The 14,486-nt window shown below is 42.6% G+C and overlaps 1 protein-coding gene across 5 annotated transcripts in view; it reads right to left on the bottom strand.

The window, feature by feature from the left end:
- Nucleotides 1–14,486, bottom strand: part of COL4A4 (collagen type IV alpha 4 chain) — a 186,299-nt gene that overhangs the window by 100,943 nt on the left and 70,870 nt on the right. For all 5 annotated transcript variants that reach the window (XM_032277605.1, XM_032277601.1, XM_032277604.1 and 2 more), the window contains exons 21-24: nt 11,673–11,762; nt 10,541–10,704; nt 3,834–3,906; nt 2,157–2,263 (exon numbers count right to left, since the gene is read on the bottom strand). In XM_032277605.1, the coding sequence (XP_032133496.1) occupies nt 2,157–2,263; nt 3,834–3,906; nt 10,541–10,704; nt 11,673–11,762 (434 nt within the window). The remainder of the gene's footprint in view (nt 1–2,156; nt 2,264–3,833; nt 3,907–10,540; nt 10,705–11,672; nt 11,763–14,486) is intronic.

Genomic DNA, 14,486 nt, shown 5'->3' with positions numbered 1-14,486 from the left:
GGAGTGCAGTGGTGCTATCTCTGCTCACTGCAGTCTCCGCCCCCTGAGATAAAGCAATTCTCCTGCCTCAGCCTCCTGAGCAGCTGGGATTACAGGCAGCTACCACCTCGCCTGGCTAATTTTTGTATTTTTAATAGAGACTAGGTTTCACCATGTTGGCCAGGCTGGTCTCGCACTCCTGACCTCAAGTGATCCACCCTCCTTGGCCTCCCAAAGGCGTCAGCCACTGTGTCTGGCCAAAAAACACATTTTACATCTTTATATACATATATATGATATAAGCGTGTGTGTTATGCCGCAAATACTAGAAACAATGTGTGTAATATGTCTTAAATACAGAATAAGAGATTTTATGTCAAACCACTCTCTAATATCATATGTCATAAAATATAGAAATAAGTAGATCAAGGGAGGTGGTGAGGTTACAAATCAAATACATTCTTATGTATTTGAAATTGTTTTCCTGCATTCTCTTGAGAAGATACATAGATAGACTCCATCATCCTCCACCCATTTGGGTAAAAGCCTAACAAGTCCTTCTCCCTCCTGCATGAGAATTTGACTTTTGGTTAACTGTCTAGTTTTGTTCCTCTGATAAAAATTAGATTGTCAACTACATTCCTAGGCAGTATTGCTTTTAGCAAAATCAATCCCCAGTTGCAAAATTTGCATCTATCTGGAAGAACTCTGGGGAGCCTGCATCAGGGGTTCCCTCACTGGCAATCCCTGGTGGGGTCCTCAAAAGCTGTGCAGTGGATAACAGCTCCCATGGGGAAGGAGGCTTTCAAGTCAGGGCTGCCTCCATGTCCGCCATATGTGGGTCTCATCCCTTCTTGTACCCTAACTGATTGAACAGCTACAAGGACTCTCAAATGCAAGGAATATCTGACACTGTCCTGCTGGGGTTTTAAGGGACGTTTTATCCTTCTAAATGGCATGGTCTCCAATGTGGTCTACAGTAATCTTATGAATCTGGATTGTTTCCATGAATCTAGGAAGACCTCAGTGAACATTGTAGAAATTCCTCTCCCAGTTTGATCTATATAGAACACTCATATATTAGATGAGTACATTATGACAATGTCCACTCAGGGACAACAATTTCTAAGTAGTTCCTTAAGGGGAAGAATTAAATAAGCAGAGATTACCAAGCCTAAAGCAGAGATCATTCACATACTTGTAACCAGGAGAAAGGTCAGAAAGCTGTAAACACTGTCTAAGCCAATTTCCAGGCTTCTCTCTCTTAGTCGCTTGTATTCTGTCTGAAGGGGTTCCTGTAGAATCAGGACATGGTCTTTCCCTATGGAAGCACTCTCAGTGGCTTCCCATTATATATGGCAGGCAGCACAGTTTGGTGGAAATAGCATGCACTTTGAAAAGACAGGCAAGTTTTCACTCCTATTTTCCTACTTGACAGATGGGTAGCCTTGAGTATCAGATGCTAAGCCTCCATTTTCTTCCCGTAAAATTGAAAGGTGTTGCTTTACAGAAGATTGCTGTTATGAGGAAAACATCTGGCCTGGTTTATGTGACATTGTAAGCATTCAAAACTACTGCATATATTTAAGATATTTTACGTTTCTAAGCATTGGAACATCTCATCCTCTTCTTTTGACTTTAATTACCTACACATGATGGCCACCAAAAACATGTATGAAAAATGCGGTTATATCCTTTATCAGTGAGATTTTTCCAGCAGTCAATGCCTTGACTCTGAATTTGCATGAGTTCACCCTCATGCTCACTACTTTTCCCATGTGCATCTTTTCTAGGAAACAGAACTGATGCTAAGCATCAGGACCCGAGCTCCATCCTCTATCCAACAGAGTCGACTAAATACACCTAAAATCAGTGGGAGCCTTCTAAGATACAAGTTTCTTTCTCAGGAGAAAGTAAACACCAAGAGAATAATACAAAGACCAAGGACCGAAAGTCTTGCGAGGACTGAACTGCCACTGAGGATTTTATACCATCTCCAATTATGCCATACCATTTATAACAATCGTCTTTTGGTGTCAGGGTGCCAAAAGTGATTCTATTTTGTGGCATCTTGATATTTTACTGAATTTCAGCTTGGCACACAGAGAAGGGGGAAATACTTGCTTGTATGACCATATACGAAAGTTAAATTCCAGCAAGATAAGAATGATACATACTGGGGGTCCTGGATCCCCTTTTTCTCCAGCACGTCCATCCCGACCATGTAATCCCAGCTGCCCTGGAAATCCTGGGGGCCCATCAGGACCTCTTTCTCCTTTGTCCCCTGGGAATAGAGGCCAAAACATATTCAAGCTCTTAACAGCAGGGGTAAAGTAGGATAGAGAGGACAAAAAAAAAAGAAAGAATGTGACCTTGACTCTGGGTTGGTATAGTTTCCTGAGTATCTCAATTGCCCAAGTCACATAAAACATGCCAAAGCCAGAGGGAAGAATGGCAATTGCTAGAACCATGGAATCTCTTTACCTGGGAAATGCACTTTTCCCATCCCAACAAGGAGCTGGTATGCAAAGGTGCCAATTACAGAATCTTCCCCTACCTGTGTGAAGCTAAACACAGTACTCCATCCCTGGTCATGGGGAAGGGGGAATGGTTCGTGGCTGGGCACTTGCCTCAAGCTAATCAATCCTTTCTGCAATTATTTTTCTATTTGGAGCTGACAAAGTGAAACTCTCTCCATCTCTAGATGTAAGAACTTGGAGCTGCCTGGGAGTATGAAAATCAGTCTGACGGGAGAAAATATAGACGGTGCAATGTGAGATGAAAGATGCAGGGGCAGCCTCTTGATGCCACTGAGGCCTGGATCTGGTTGTCCCAATGCAAACCTGCGATGGCTAATATTAAGTGTCAACTCGACTGGAATGTAGGACGCCTACATGGCTGGTAAAGCGTTTCTGGGTGTGTCTGTGAGGGTGTTGCCAAAGGAGATTAACATTTGAGTCAGTGGATTAGGACAGGAAGACCCACTCCCAACGTGGGTGGGCACCTTACAACTAGCTGCCAGCACAGCTGGAACAAAGCAGGTGGAAGAAAGTGGGATACGCTGGCTTGCTGAGTCTAACGGCTTTCATCTTTCTCCTGTGCTGGATGCTTCCTGCCCTTGGACATCAGTCTCCCGGTTCTTCAGTCTTTGGACTCTTAAACTTACACCAGTGGTTTGCCAGGGCTCTCGGGCCTTCAGCCACAGACTAAGGGCTACACTGCTGACTTCCCTAGTTTTGAGGCTTTTGGACTTAAATGTAGGAAAGCCACTACTTTTTGGGCTGAGCCACTTCTGGCTCCATGCTCCTCAGCTTGCAGACAGCCTATAGTGGGATTTCACCTGGCAATCATGTAAGCAATTCTCCTTAATAAACTCCTTTTCATGTATACATATCTCCTATTAGTTCTGTCCCTGGAGAAGCCTTGCTAATAAAAAACCTTACCTTTTAATCTTTCACATTTTGTTTAGGTCAATAAATTACTTGAAAAAAAAAAAACCCCTATTTCAAGCTGGGCTTCTTTCACTTACAACTAAAATATTGTTGACTAATACAGAATACTGTAATGCAGTGAATAAACACCAGCCAAGCCGAAAGAGGGCTTGATTCAAACCCAAGTTCACTATAATGAAGATGTGAATGTGTGACTAAAGGAATATTTGTTTTCAAATAAGAGACAGGGATTTGGCTCCACATCATACAACGCTATGAAGGGCAGGAAGTATTTTTTTAAGTAATTTCAACCATCCTAAATTGTATAGAATTGATCTGTGCTCACAGGGGAAATTACTGCAAGAGGAAGGTCCATACATCATTCATAAAATGGCAGGGAGTTAAGTGATTGATTATGTTTACCTTTAACTCTTGATACAACCATGTCACCCTTTGCCCCTTTGTTGCCAGGTTGTCCAGAGGCACCAGGCTTTCCCTTGGTGAAAAATAAGAGCAACAAATTAGGCTACTTGTGATGGGTCAACAGTTACATCTGTACATATTCAATCTCTCTCTTCTTCCTGAATCTCGTTAAAGATTCTAGCTCGGCATTTTTGGTCTCACCCCCTTCCCTGCCTTCCAAGGTAGTCCTGTCTTGCAAAACGGAGGCTCTTGAACTGCATGTCAAATGTAAAAGCTGGTGAAATCTTAATACAATCTGTACCGGAGTTAAGAGGAATAAATTAATGACAGTTTCCCGGGTTTGACAGTGTACTGTGGTTATGGAAATATGGTTATATTTATGTACCAACGGGAAGCTGGGGGAAGCATACATGGGAACTTTATGACTGTGCAACCTCTTGTGAGTCAACTACCTCAATTGTTTTTTCTTTTTTTTAAGATGGAGTTTCACTCTTTTTGCCCAGGCTGGAGTGCAATGGCACAATTTCAGCTCACTGCAAACTTTGCCTGCCGGGTTCAAGCGATTCTCCTGCCTCAGCCTCCCAAGTAGCTTTGGACTACAGGCATGCGCCACCATGCCCTGCTAATTTTTGATTTTTAGTAGAGACGGGGTTTCGCTATGTTGCCCAGGCTGGTCTCCCACTCCTGACCTCACTGCTGATCCCAAAGTGCTGGGATTACAGGCATGAGCCACTGTGCCCAGCCTTCAAATTAAAATTTATAATTAAAAATTTTTAATCATCGTGGGCTTTGTAATGTGAAATGGAGAGGAAAGAAGAGAGTGGGATAACCACAGAGCTGCCACTGAAGCTGAAGGTAGAGGTTTAAGAATAAGTTTGTAGTGCAAAATGCATGGAAGTGATGTGCTGCTAAGGAAAGTTGATGAGCAGAAGAGGAAATAAGAATCTTTGCTGTGGTTAATATATTTCTTCTGTATAGCAGGTAAATAGCTAATTTTGGCTGATAGGCTCATGATCTCTTATCCACATTGCTCAAAAACTCAACAATTTGAGTCATGCTTAAGTGTTACATATTATTGAATATCAAACCACGTCAAAATTATGGGAACCTGGCTAAGCGCGGTGGCTCACATCTGTAATCCTAGCACTTTGAGGGGCCGAGGAGGGTGGATCACTTGAGGCCAGGAGTTTGAGACTAGCCTGGCCAACATGGTGAAACCCCATCCCTACTAAAAGTACCAAAATTATCTGGACATCATGACACACACCTGTAATAATAGCTACTTGGGAGGCAAAGGCTGCAGTGAGCCAAGATCATGCCACTGTACTCCAGCCTGGGTGATAGAGCAAAAAGAAAAAAAAAAATCTATATCTATCGCTCTGTCTCTATCTCTATATCTGTAACTATATGAACCTATTGTCAGTATATTAGGGTGGCCAAGCACATCAAATATCATTACAGAAACATCATACAGAGTCCAAGGTTACTTACCTAGTGATAGCAATAATAAAAAATCCAGTCAAGAAATTGGAGGAAGGTAAAAACGATAGAGCAGGCCAATCTTTGCTCCCACAGATGCCACTAACTTGTCATGTTTTCTTTTTTCTTTCTCTTTTTGAGACAGGGTCTCACTTCATCCCCTGGGCTGGAGCGCAGTGGTGCAATCACAGCTCACTGCAGCCTTAAACTCAAGCAATTCTCCTACCTCAGCCTCTCGAGTAGCTAGGACTACAGGTGTACGCCATCATGACTGGCTAAATTGGTTTTTACTTTTTCGAGTGTAGAGATGGGGTCTTGCTTTATTGCCCAGGCTGGTCCCAAACTCCTAGCCTTAAGGGATCCTGCTGCTTCTGAAAGTGTTGAGATTACAAGAGCGAGCCACCACGCCTGATCTTGTCTTATCTTCACACAGTCTAACAGTGTGTTCAAACAAGCTTAGCTATCTTTTTTTAACTGGTCCTAATTATTTATAAGCTGTGAGCTACAGAGGAGAGGAGAGTACCCGTAGAGATAAGCACACTGGCATCAGCCATTATCAGGCAGTAATGGCGAAGAGGAAGCCAAAAGCTCACAAAACAGGCATAAAAACTCAAATGGACAGAGGGGTTGGGAGCCTTTTTCCTAGAGAAAACAATATGTCCACACAACTCGATATATCTGATATCGCTCCAGTATACCACGCTGTTTGTAACAACGTCTGCGAACCATCAAAAAGGTGGGTAGAACAAATTTCTTACAATACATTAGAAAGAATTAGAAATCATAAAGTACTAACGTAGGTTGAGTTTTGTTTTATTCTTATTTTTCCTATATATGTTAGTCATAAGTAGCAATGGGACTTGGCCAAAGTGTATGGCATATGGTATCCTATCCAATAAATGGATAAAGAAAACGCCCTTCTGATGAATAAACTATCAGGACAGAAAACTGTTCGCATAGCATTTGCATCATCTTTCCAGAATGAGAAAAAAGTGGTATGCTTAATAAATAAGACTTTGGTACTTTGGAAGAATGAACCCACCCCAGGAGTCTGAGCAGTTTATTACTTAGCACAATGGAGACTTCGAATGTTTGATGAATTGCTCTAATGCTCTGTAGGTGCAGAATTTTAAGTACTAGCATAGATCATACACTTATTTGAGCTAATAAGGAAAAAAAATTATCAATGCTGTTATTGGATTTCATTAAAGAAACAATTACTGAAAACATTAAGGAACGATTTTGAAAACTACATAGAACCAGCCATTACTCTGAGTACTGAGAATACAGCAGTTAACTAGACAATCTTGCCTTCAGGCACTTAGACTCTAGTGAAATAAATGTGTAGCCTAAGAGGTTCCTGGGGTAAAGGTTCTCAGCATCTTCAGATAGAGAGCTACTTTTCACAGTGTAAAGACCTGAGATCACCTAACGTGTTTGCTACTCTAACAACAGAAAGCCCAGCAGCAACAACCACTCCTCTCCGGGCTGGGCAAGGTGGTTCACGCCTGTAATCCCAGGAGTTTGGGAGCCTGAGGCGGGAGGACCACCCGAGGTCAGGAGTTCGAGACCAGCCTGACCAAAAAGGTGAAACCCCCGTCTCTACTAAAAATACAAAATTAGCTGGACATGGTGGCACATGCCTGTAGTCCCAGCTACTCAAGAGGCTGAGGAAACCGAATCACCTGAATCCCGGAGGCGGAAGTTGCAGCGAGCTGAGATTGTGCCATTGCATTCCAGCCTGGACGACAAAATATTCCGCTTCAAAAAAAACAACAACAAACCTCTCTGCCAGGTATTTCCTAATTGTTCTATACACAGTTTAGACAAGAAACATCAAATTCAGATGCCCACAGGGGCAGCACCTGTCCAGTCCAAAGGGAACAGGTAGGTAGGCATGGGGGGCATCATCCCACAGCCACAGCAGAGGTGGGAAGGCAATAACACTGTGTTCATAAACTTCCAATGTCTCAGGAGAAGCCAGAAACCTCACATTAATAATTCAAAAACAAACGCCATGAGGACACAACCAAACATTCCAGCAGGTCAGAAATAGCCTGTTTGTTAGTCTGTTTTTGTGTCGCTATAAAGAAATACCTGAGGCTGGGTAATTTATAAAGAAAAGCTCATGGTTCTGCAGGCTGTACAAGCCTGGCACCAGCATCTGCTCAGCTTCTGATGAGGCCTCAGGAAGCTTCCAGTCATGGCAGAAGATGAAGCAGGAAGCCAGTGTATCACATGGTGAGAGAGCAAGCAAGAGAGGGAAGCGGGAGGTCCCAGACTCTTTTAAACAACCAGATCTCCTGTGAACTAACTGGGCAAGAACTCACTCATCACCTAAGGGATAGAGCTAAGCCATTCATGAGGTGTTCCATAACCCAAACACCTCCCACCAGGCCCCACCTCAAACACTGGGGATTACATTTCAACATGAGATTTGGAGGGGGCACACACCCAAACTTTATCAACCTGTGACAGTCTGAACCCATTGGTGCACCTGCAGTCTCTGGGACTTTAATTCACTGGTATGTACCTTAGCCAGTGTGCAAAACACACGACTCAACTGAATTCTTACCAACAAGGTTCTAAGATGGTGTTGTTATATTCATTTTATAAATGCTGCAAGTAAAACTCAGAAGACTGCAGAGCTCCCAAATGTCAGAGATGGGATCTGAAGCTGGGTCCACTTGCTCCTAGGCCCCAGTGCCTTGCCCTCGCTGTAGTATCCTGGTGGGAAATCCCATCCTAGGGAGCACTGTCAGGCTAAGGCAACAAATGCAAAGACTTGGTTCAATTACAGAAAGAATTACACATTACTGAAGCCTACTTTTCTGTTTTCTACTTTTCTATCAATCTGTGGCTGCTACGGCCAGAGACCAGCAGATGAAAGGGGAGATGCAGGGAGGATGGGGAGTCCCCAAGAGCGAGAGCACCCAATAGTCTGCACTACCTTTCATGCTCTCTCTTCTGTCTTCTCCCCTTCCTCCTGTCCTTTACTTTCTTTTCTCCTTCCTTTCTTTCTTTCCATTCCCTTCTCTTCTCTCCCCTCCCCTTCTCCTCCTGCTCCATTCTCTACCCTTCCCTTCCCTAGTGCCCCACTGTTTGACCCTGGCCCCTGACTATGACCACAATGTGATAAATTTAAAGCAGAGAAACCACATGGACAGAATCGTATACACAACAGACAGCAGAAATGTGGCCAGTCTACAAAGGTAAGCCCTAGAGCAACTGAAGTAAGTAAACCTTATCCATGATAACCCTAAATAAACAAGCAATCCACACTCAAAGATGTTAGCCCTAAATAGCAAGTCAACAGGAAGCCATAAAAATATTTTAGGACCGTTAAAATCTTCACTAAGAAGATTAAGTAGCAAAACACACAAAAATGACTATGGTAAAATGTTGGATTTAAAAAGCAGACAATAAAATGGAAATTACTTAACAATTGCAACCATGCTCATGCACATACATGCATTAAGGACCCAGCTTCCTGTTGAGTAGAGGTGGCCAGTGTGCTTTGTACATGTGACAAGGGTACTGCTAGGACACCTTAATCATTACCTGCACTTAAGGCCCTCAGGTTGGAACCTTATTTTCATGATATTTTCTGGGGAAAATGGAAAAGAGTCCTTTGGGGCTTGATGATCAAGTTCCAGGCCATTCCAGGATTGAGCCTCGTTAATAAGGAGGGGACAGAGGGCTCTCTCCAGTAACCACAGGAGTATCCCACTGGGCAGTGCTTTTATTCTGAGCAATCAGACAGCTGAGAGGCTTTGCCTCAACCTGGGCCATCTGTAACTTTCACCAAATGAGAACCATTTTGAGATCAATCTCATCAATATCACGTAAACTCTGAAAAAGCCAGCATTTATATCCCCAGTCTGAACCTCTCATCCCAACCCTTAAGTTGAATACCATCCTACTGCCTACTTGACTTCTTGCTTGCTTATCTAATAGGCACCTTGAACTTGAAATGTTTCAAATAGAGCTCCTTTCTTTCCTCACCCTATGCCATTCCTTCCATTGCCTTCCCATCTCAGTGCATGGCAACTGCCTTCTTCCACTGGCTCAAACAAAAAACCTTGGTTCTGTCCTTTACTTCTCTTTTCCTTATATCCTATGTCCAATCTAACAGCCAACCTGTTGGCTCTACCTTCAAAATATATCCAGAATCTGACCACCTTGCACCACACCCAGCACCACTACAATAAGGCATTGGTTGTCATATCTCACCAGGATTACACAGCAGCCTCCCAGCTAATCTCCCAGCTAATGTCCCCTGTCCGTGTGGTCTATGCTTTACAGAGCAACCAGAGTGAGCGATCCATTTGAAACTACTGTCTCTCTCTTCTTAAAGCTCTCCCCTGGCTGTTCCATGCCATCTAGAGTAAAGGCTCAGATCTGACCAATCTGTAAAGCCCCATGCTTTGCAACCCCTCCTAACCTCAAGTCAGTTCTCTGACTTCATTTCCTGCTCTGCCTCTCTCTCTCTTCACTCGAGCTACCATCGATGCTGATGGCCTTTATCACCACCTGATGTGCTAGATATTTACTTGCTGATCTGTTAGATGGTCTGTGTCCTCTCTGAAGCTCTAGGAGGGCAGAGATTGGGCTCTGGTCCCTGCTATATCCCCAGCACCTGAAACAAGGCCTAGAACATAGCAGATACTCAATAATACTAATTAGTTGAATAAGTAAACGATGGATGGATGGATGAATAAATATATGGTTTTTGTAGTCATTAATATAATATTTACAGGTTCAAAGTATAAAGCATATATCACACTATAAATTAGAAAGAGGTACCTTGATTTTTATCCCTACACGTTTGATATGGTTTGGCTTTGTGACGCCACCCAAATCTCGTCTTGAATTGTAATCCCCATGATCCCCATGTGTTGAGGGAGTGACCTGGTAGGAGGTGATTGGATCATAGGGAGGTCCCCCCGCTCCGCTGTTCTCATGATGGTGAGTGAGTTCTCATGAAATCTGATGGTTTCATAAGGGGCTCTTCTCTCCGTCACCTGCTGCCATGCAAGGCATGCCTGCTTCCCCTTCCACCATGACTGTAAGTTTCCTGAGGCTTCTCCAGCCATGCAGAACTGTGAGTAAATTAAACCTCTTTCCCTAATGAATTACCTAGTGTCAGATAGTATCTTTATAGTAGGTGAAAATGGACTAATATAGTGTCTCCTTTACTGGAAAGATGACTGGTAAGAGGTACTCACTGGTTGACCTGGAGGTCCTTCAGCACCAGGAGGTCCTGGGTCACCTTTTGTTCCAAGCCAGCCAGGGAGCCCCAAGTCTCCCTTACTCCCCTGCCTCCCAGGAAGTCCTGGAGGGCCAGGAGGGCCCATGGGACCAGGCTCACAGGCACAGAGTCCTTCATTTCCTAGACAGAGGATCAATGGCAGATTTGTCATATTTTCTGAATAAAATCCCCAATAAAGGCTTTACTGTATAAAACGAATAGCATAAATGAAGAACAAAGAATCTGATATGCATAATTCTTATTGCAGACAATTGAGAGCACATGCTGTGGGGGCTGGGTGTAGCATGGGGTACTGTGTGGGGTGCCTAGATGTGAGATGTGGGGTGGGTATGCCATTTCTAACAAATGGAGGGTTTTGTTCCTTAATAAATTTATCCTGACAAATTCTAGGGGAAAAGCTGATACCCAATTCTACTGAAGAAACGTTAAAAATAATACAACTTTTTTATTTTTAAAAGTTTAAAAGCCTGTTCTTTGGTTCCTCCTGAAAAAAAACTAAAAACATTAATTGGTGAGTTCACAAACCCTAAACAATTAAGGAGACAAAATAATACATGAAGAAGGATTTTGATTGCATTGAATATTATAATTGATAATTCACCACAATGTATTTTCCAATTATCAAGACTTTTTGTCTTAAACAAATGTCTTTAAGGTAGTCAGACTCCTCATCTGTGTTCATGTGGTCACACCCACCTGACTCACTTGCCCAGAATGGCTCCAAACAATTTAGAGTGAAGAAACAGAGAGACAGGCAACTGACGAGTCTGGGAAATATAGGATCCACAAAAATCAAACGTCAGTCCTGTCCTATCACTGCCCCTCTCAAGAAATCAAGAGGACCTTGTAAGCAATGTCACCATTTGCAGGTAAATTTATTGGCAGGCAAATGTTTCCTTTATACTTTAAGGTACAAGGCTTCGACTTTTCAGTGACTTTTAATCACATCACATTTAATGGAGTACTCTAGTGGGTGACTGAGGTGAGTAACAAATCTGAATGAAATGCCACATCACACATCTCAGAAATGTCCCCAATCATCCAGGTGTGGTTGTCTTCTAGAAATTCTACCTTTGGTTCCTACTTGCCTTTTTCTCCTTTTGAGCCTCTTCCTCCTGGAGGACCCACTTTGCCTTTTAGTCCTTGTGGTCCAGGGTTCCCAACACTACAGTATGTCACTGTGAAGAGAGTAAAGACGTGGGCAGACAGAATCACATAATTTTTCTGACTGTCCTCTACAGAACAAGTGACTTTTGCACTCATATCCTCCCCGATGTGTTTCCTTTCCCGGGCACATTCTTTGCTCCCTTGCTTTCCTAGGATTCTTTCTGTCTAAGAATATACATACATATAGATGATGCAGTGGTTATGGCATGCTTCTGCTGCCATAACCATTGATAAGGACAACCCTAATCTCAGCCCTAAATTAGTGGGCTGCAAAACAAGACAATGGACATCAAAACAAAGCAAACAAATAAACAAAAAAATGGAGTCAGTGTATGGCAAAGATGTGCCCCCCTCAGTTATCAATCCTTAGCTAGTGAAGAAAATGTAAAGCAGAAATTTTGTAAAAACAAAATTTCAGAGATGTCTGTTAAAGATGACAGATAAAATGCAAACAGTAAGTTTGGCGTCCTCCCCAAATCCCAGTACAGCAAAAGAATATTATAAAAAACAGCCAGGTGCAGTGGCTCACACCCATTATCCCAGCACTTTGGGAGGATGAGGCAGGCAGATCACGAGGTCAGAAGTTCAAGGCCAGCCTGGCCAACATAGTGAAACCCCATTTCTACTGAAAATACCAAAAATAGCTAGGCATGGTGGTGCATGCCTGTAGTCCCAGCTGCTTGGGAGACAGGAGAATCACTTCAACCTGGGAGGTGGAAGTTGTGGTGAGCCGAGATCGTGCCACTGCACCCCAGTCCGAGCAGTAGAGCAAGACTCTGTCTCAAAAAAAAAAAAAAAAAGAAAAGAAAAGAAAAAAAAAAGCATAAACCTGTCTTGTGCAGTAGCTCACACCTGTAATCCCAGCACTTTGAGAGGCTGAGGTGGGTAGATAATTTGAGGTCAGGAGTTCATGGTGAAACCCCATCTTTACTAAAATTGTAAAAATTAGCCAGCCGTGGTGTGTGCCTGTAATCCCAGCTGCTTGAGAGGCTGAGGCAGGAGAATAGCTTGAACCTGGGAGGCAGAGGTTGCAGTGAGCTAAGATTGTGCCACTGCACTTCAGCCTGGGTGACAGAATGAGACTCCATCTCAAAATAAATAAATAAATACAAATAAATAAGCATAAACCCACAGGTCAAGGAAAAAGGGAGAAGAACATCAACAACAACAACAACACGTAAAAGAACTTAGCAGATCCTTTAAAAAAATAAAGAAAGCTGAATTTGATGCAGCAAGCTTAGAAAGCTGAGAAAGAACTTGATTTATCCCAGAAATGTCTCCTAAAATTCATGAAAAAACCTCTGGAAGAAGAACAACAGGGAGGTCCAAAACAGGATGATTTGTTCACAAAAACAATTAGACTAAAAGATCCCCTCCCTGAAACTGGCAGCAGGAAAAGACAATAGATCCCCCACTACCCCACCAAAAAAAAAATAGAAGAAACACACATTGCAGCAAGCTATTTTAATGTATCTTTTAGTTAAAACAGCAGATGAGGGAGGGTATTGGATCCCTGAAACATGAACAGCCTGCTACAAAAGGAAACATTAAAAGAAAACAACAGCAATTGAAAATTCTTGAAATTAAAATATAGATAAATAGATCATGAAAGCAGAAATTTAAAAATTCAGGTGGAGGATTGGAATGTAGGCTTGAGAAAATCTCCCAGGAAGTGTTATGGAAAAATAAACAGGTGAAGAGTAATAGAGTAAAGGTTAAAAAAAAAATGGCATGAAGTTTTCCTGACAAATAAATAGAATCCAGAAAGAGAAAAAAGAGCAAAAAAATGGAGGAGACAATGTTTTCAAAGGACACTTGATCTCTTCTCAGCCTTTTGGCTAAGATCGAATGCAAAGAAACATTTGAAGAAACTTTTTCAGAAAAGGATATAGGGCCAGGCACAGTGGCTCACACCTGTCATCTCAGCACTTTGGGAGGTCGAGGCGGGCAGATCATCTGAGGTCAGGAGTTTGAGATCAGCCTGGCCAACATGGTGAAACCCCACCTCCACTAAAAAATGCAAAAAATTAGGTTGGTGTGATGGCACATGCTTGTCATCCCAGCTACTCAGGAGGCTAAAGTAGGAGAATCACTTGAATCAGGATGGCAGAGGCTGCAGTGAGCCAAGATTGTACCATTGCACTCCAGCCTGGGCAAGAGTAAGACTCTGTCACAGCAAAAGAAAAGAAAGGAAAGAAAAGAAAAAAGAAAGGCAGGCTACATGCTGGATTAAAACTGCCCACTGACTGTGTGCAAGCCAGTGCAAATGTACCCACACAAGGGCAAATCAAGTGGAATTTAAGACCCTGAAAACAACAAAAAAGTGTCCTATGAGCTTCCTGAAAGGAAGATGGATTTCAAACAAACAAAAAAAATCAATCAAGCATCTAAACGTTATGAGTTCTCAGTAGCCAACACTGGAAGCTGGGAAACAATAGAAAATGCCCTCAAAATCCTGAGGGAGAAAGATTTCCTACCTAAAATTTTATACTCAGCCAAACTAGCAAAGTCCACAGCAGAATTAAGGCATTTTCAGACAAGCAAGGTCTCCCAACTTTACCCTTTTATTTATACTTTTTCCCAGGAAGTATAATGATGTAGTAAAGCATTAAAAAATATATGGAGAACAGAGGGCCCCAGAGAAAGAGAAAGGATGGAGTAAAGAAAGTCTCAGGATATTGGCAAAGGAAGATCTCAAGACAGTATTCTGGCAACAAATTAAAAAAAAAAAAAAA

The sequence above is a fragment of the Sapajus apella genome, unplaced genomic scaffold, assembly GCF_009761245.1.
Source record: "Sapajus apella isolate SASKATOON/1434 unplaced genomic scaffold, GSC_monkey_1.0 scaffold10, whole genome shotgun sequence".
Classification (NCBI taxonomy): Eukaryota; Metazoa; Chordata; class Mammalia; order Primates; family Cebidae; genus Sapajus; species Sapajus apella.
This window is presented reverse-complemented; position numbering and strand designations above follow the sequence as displayed.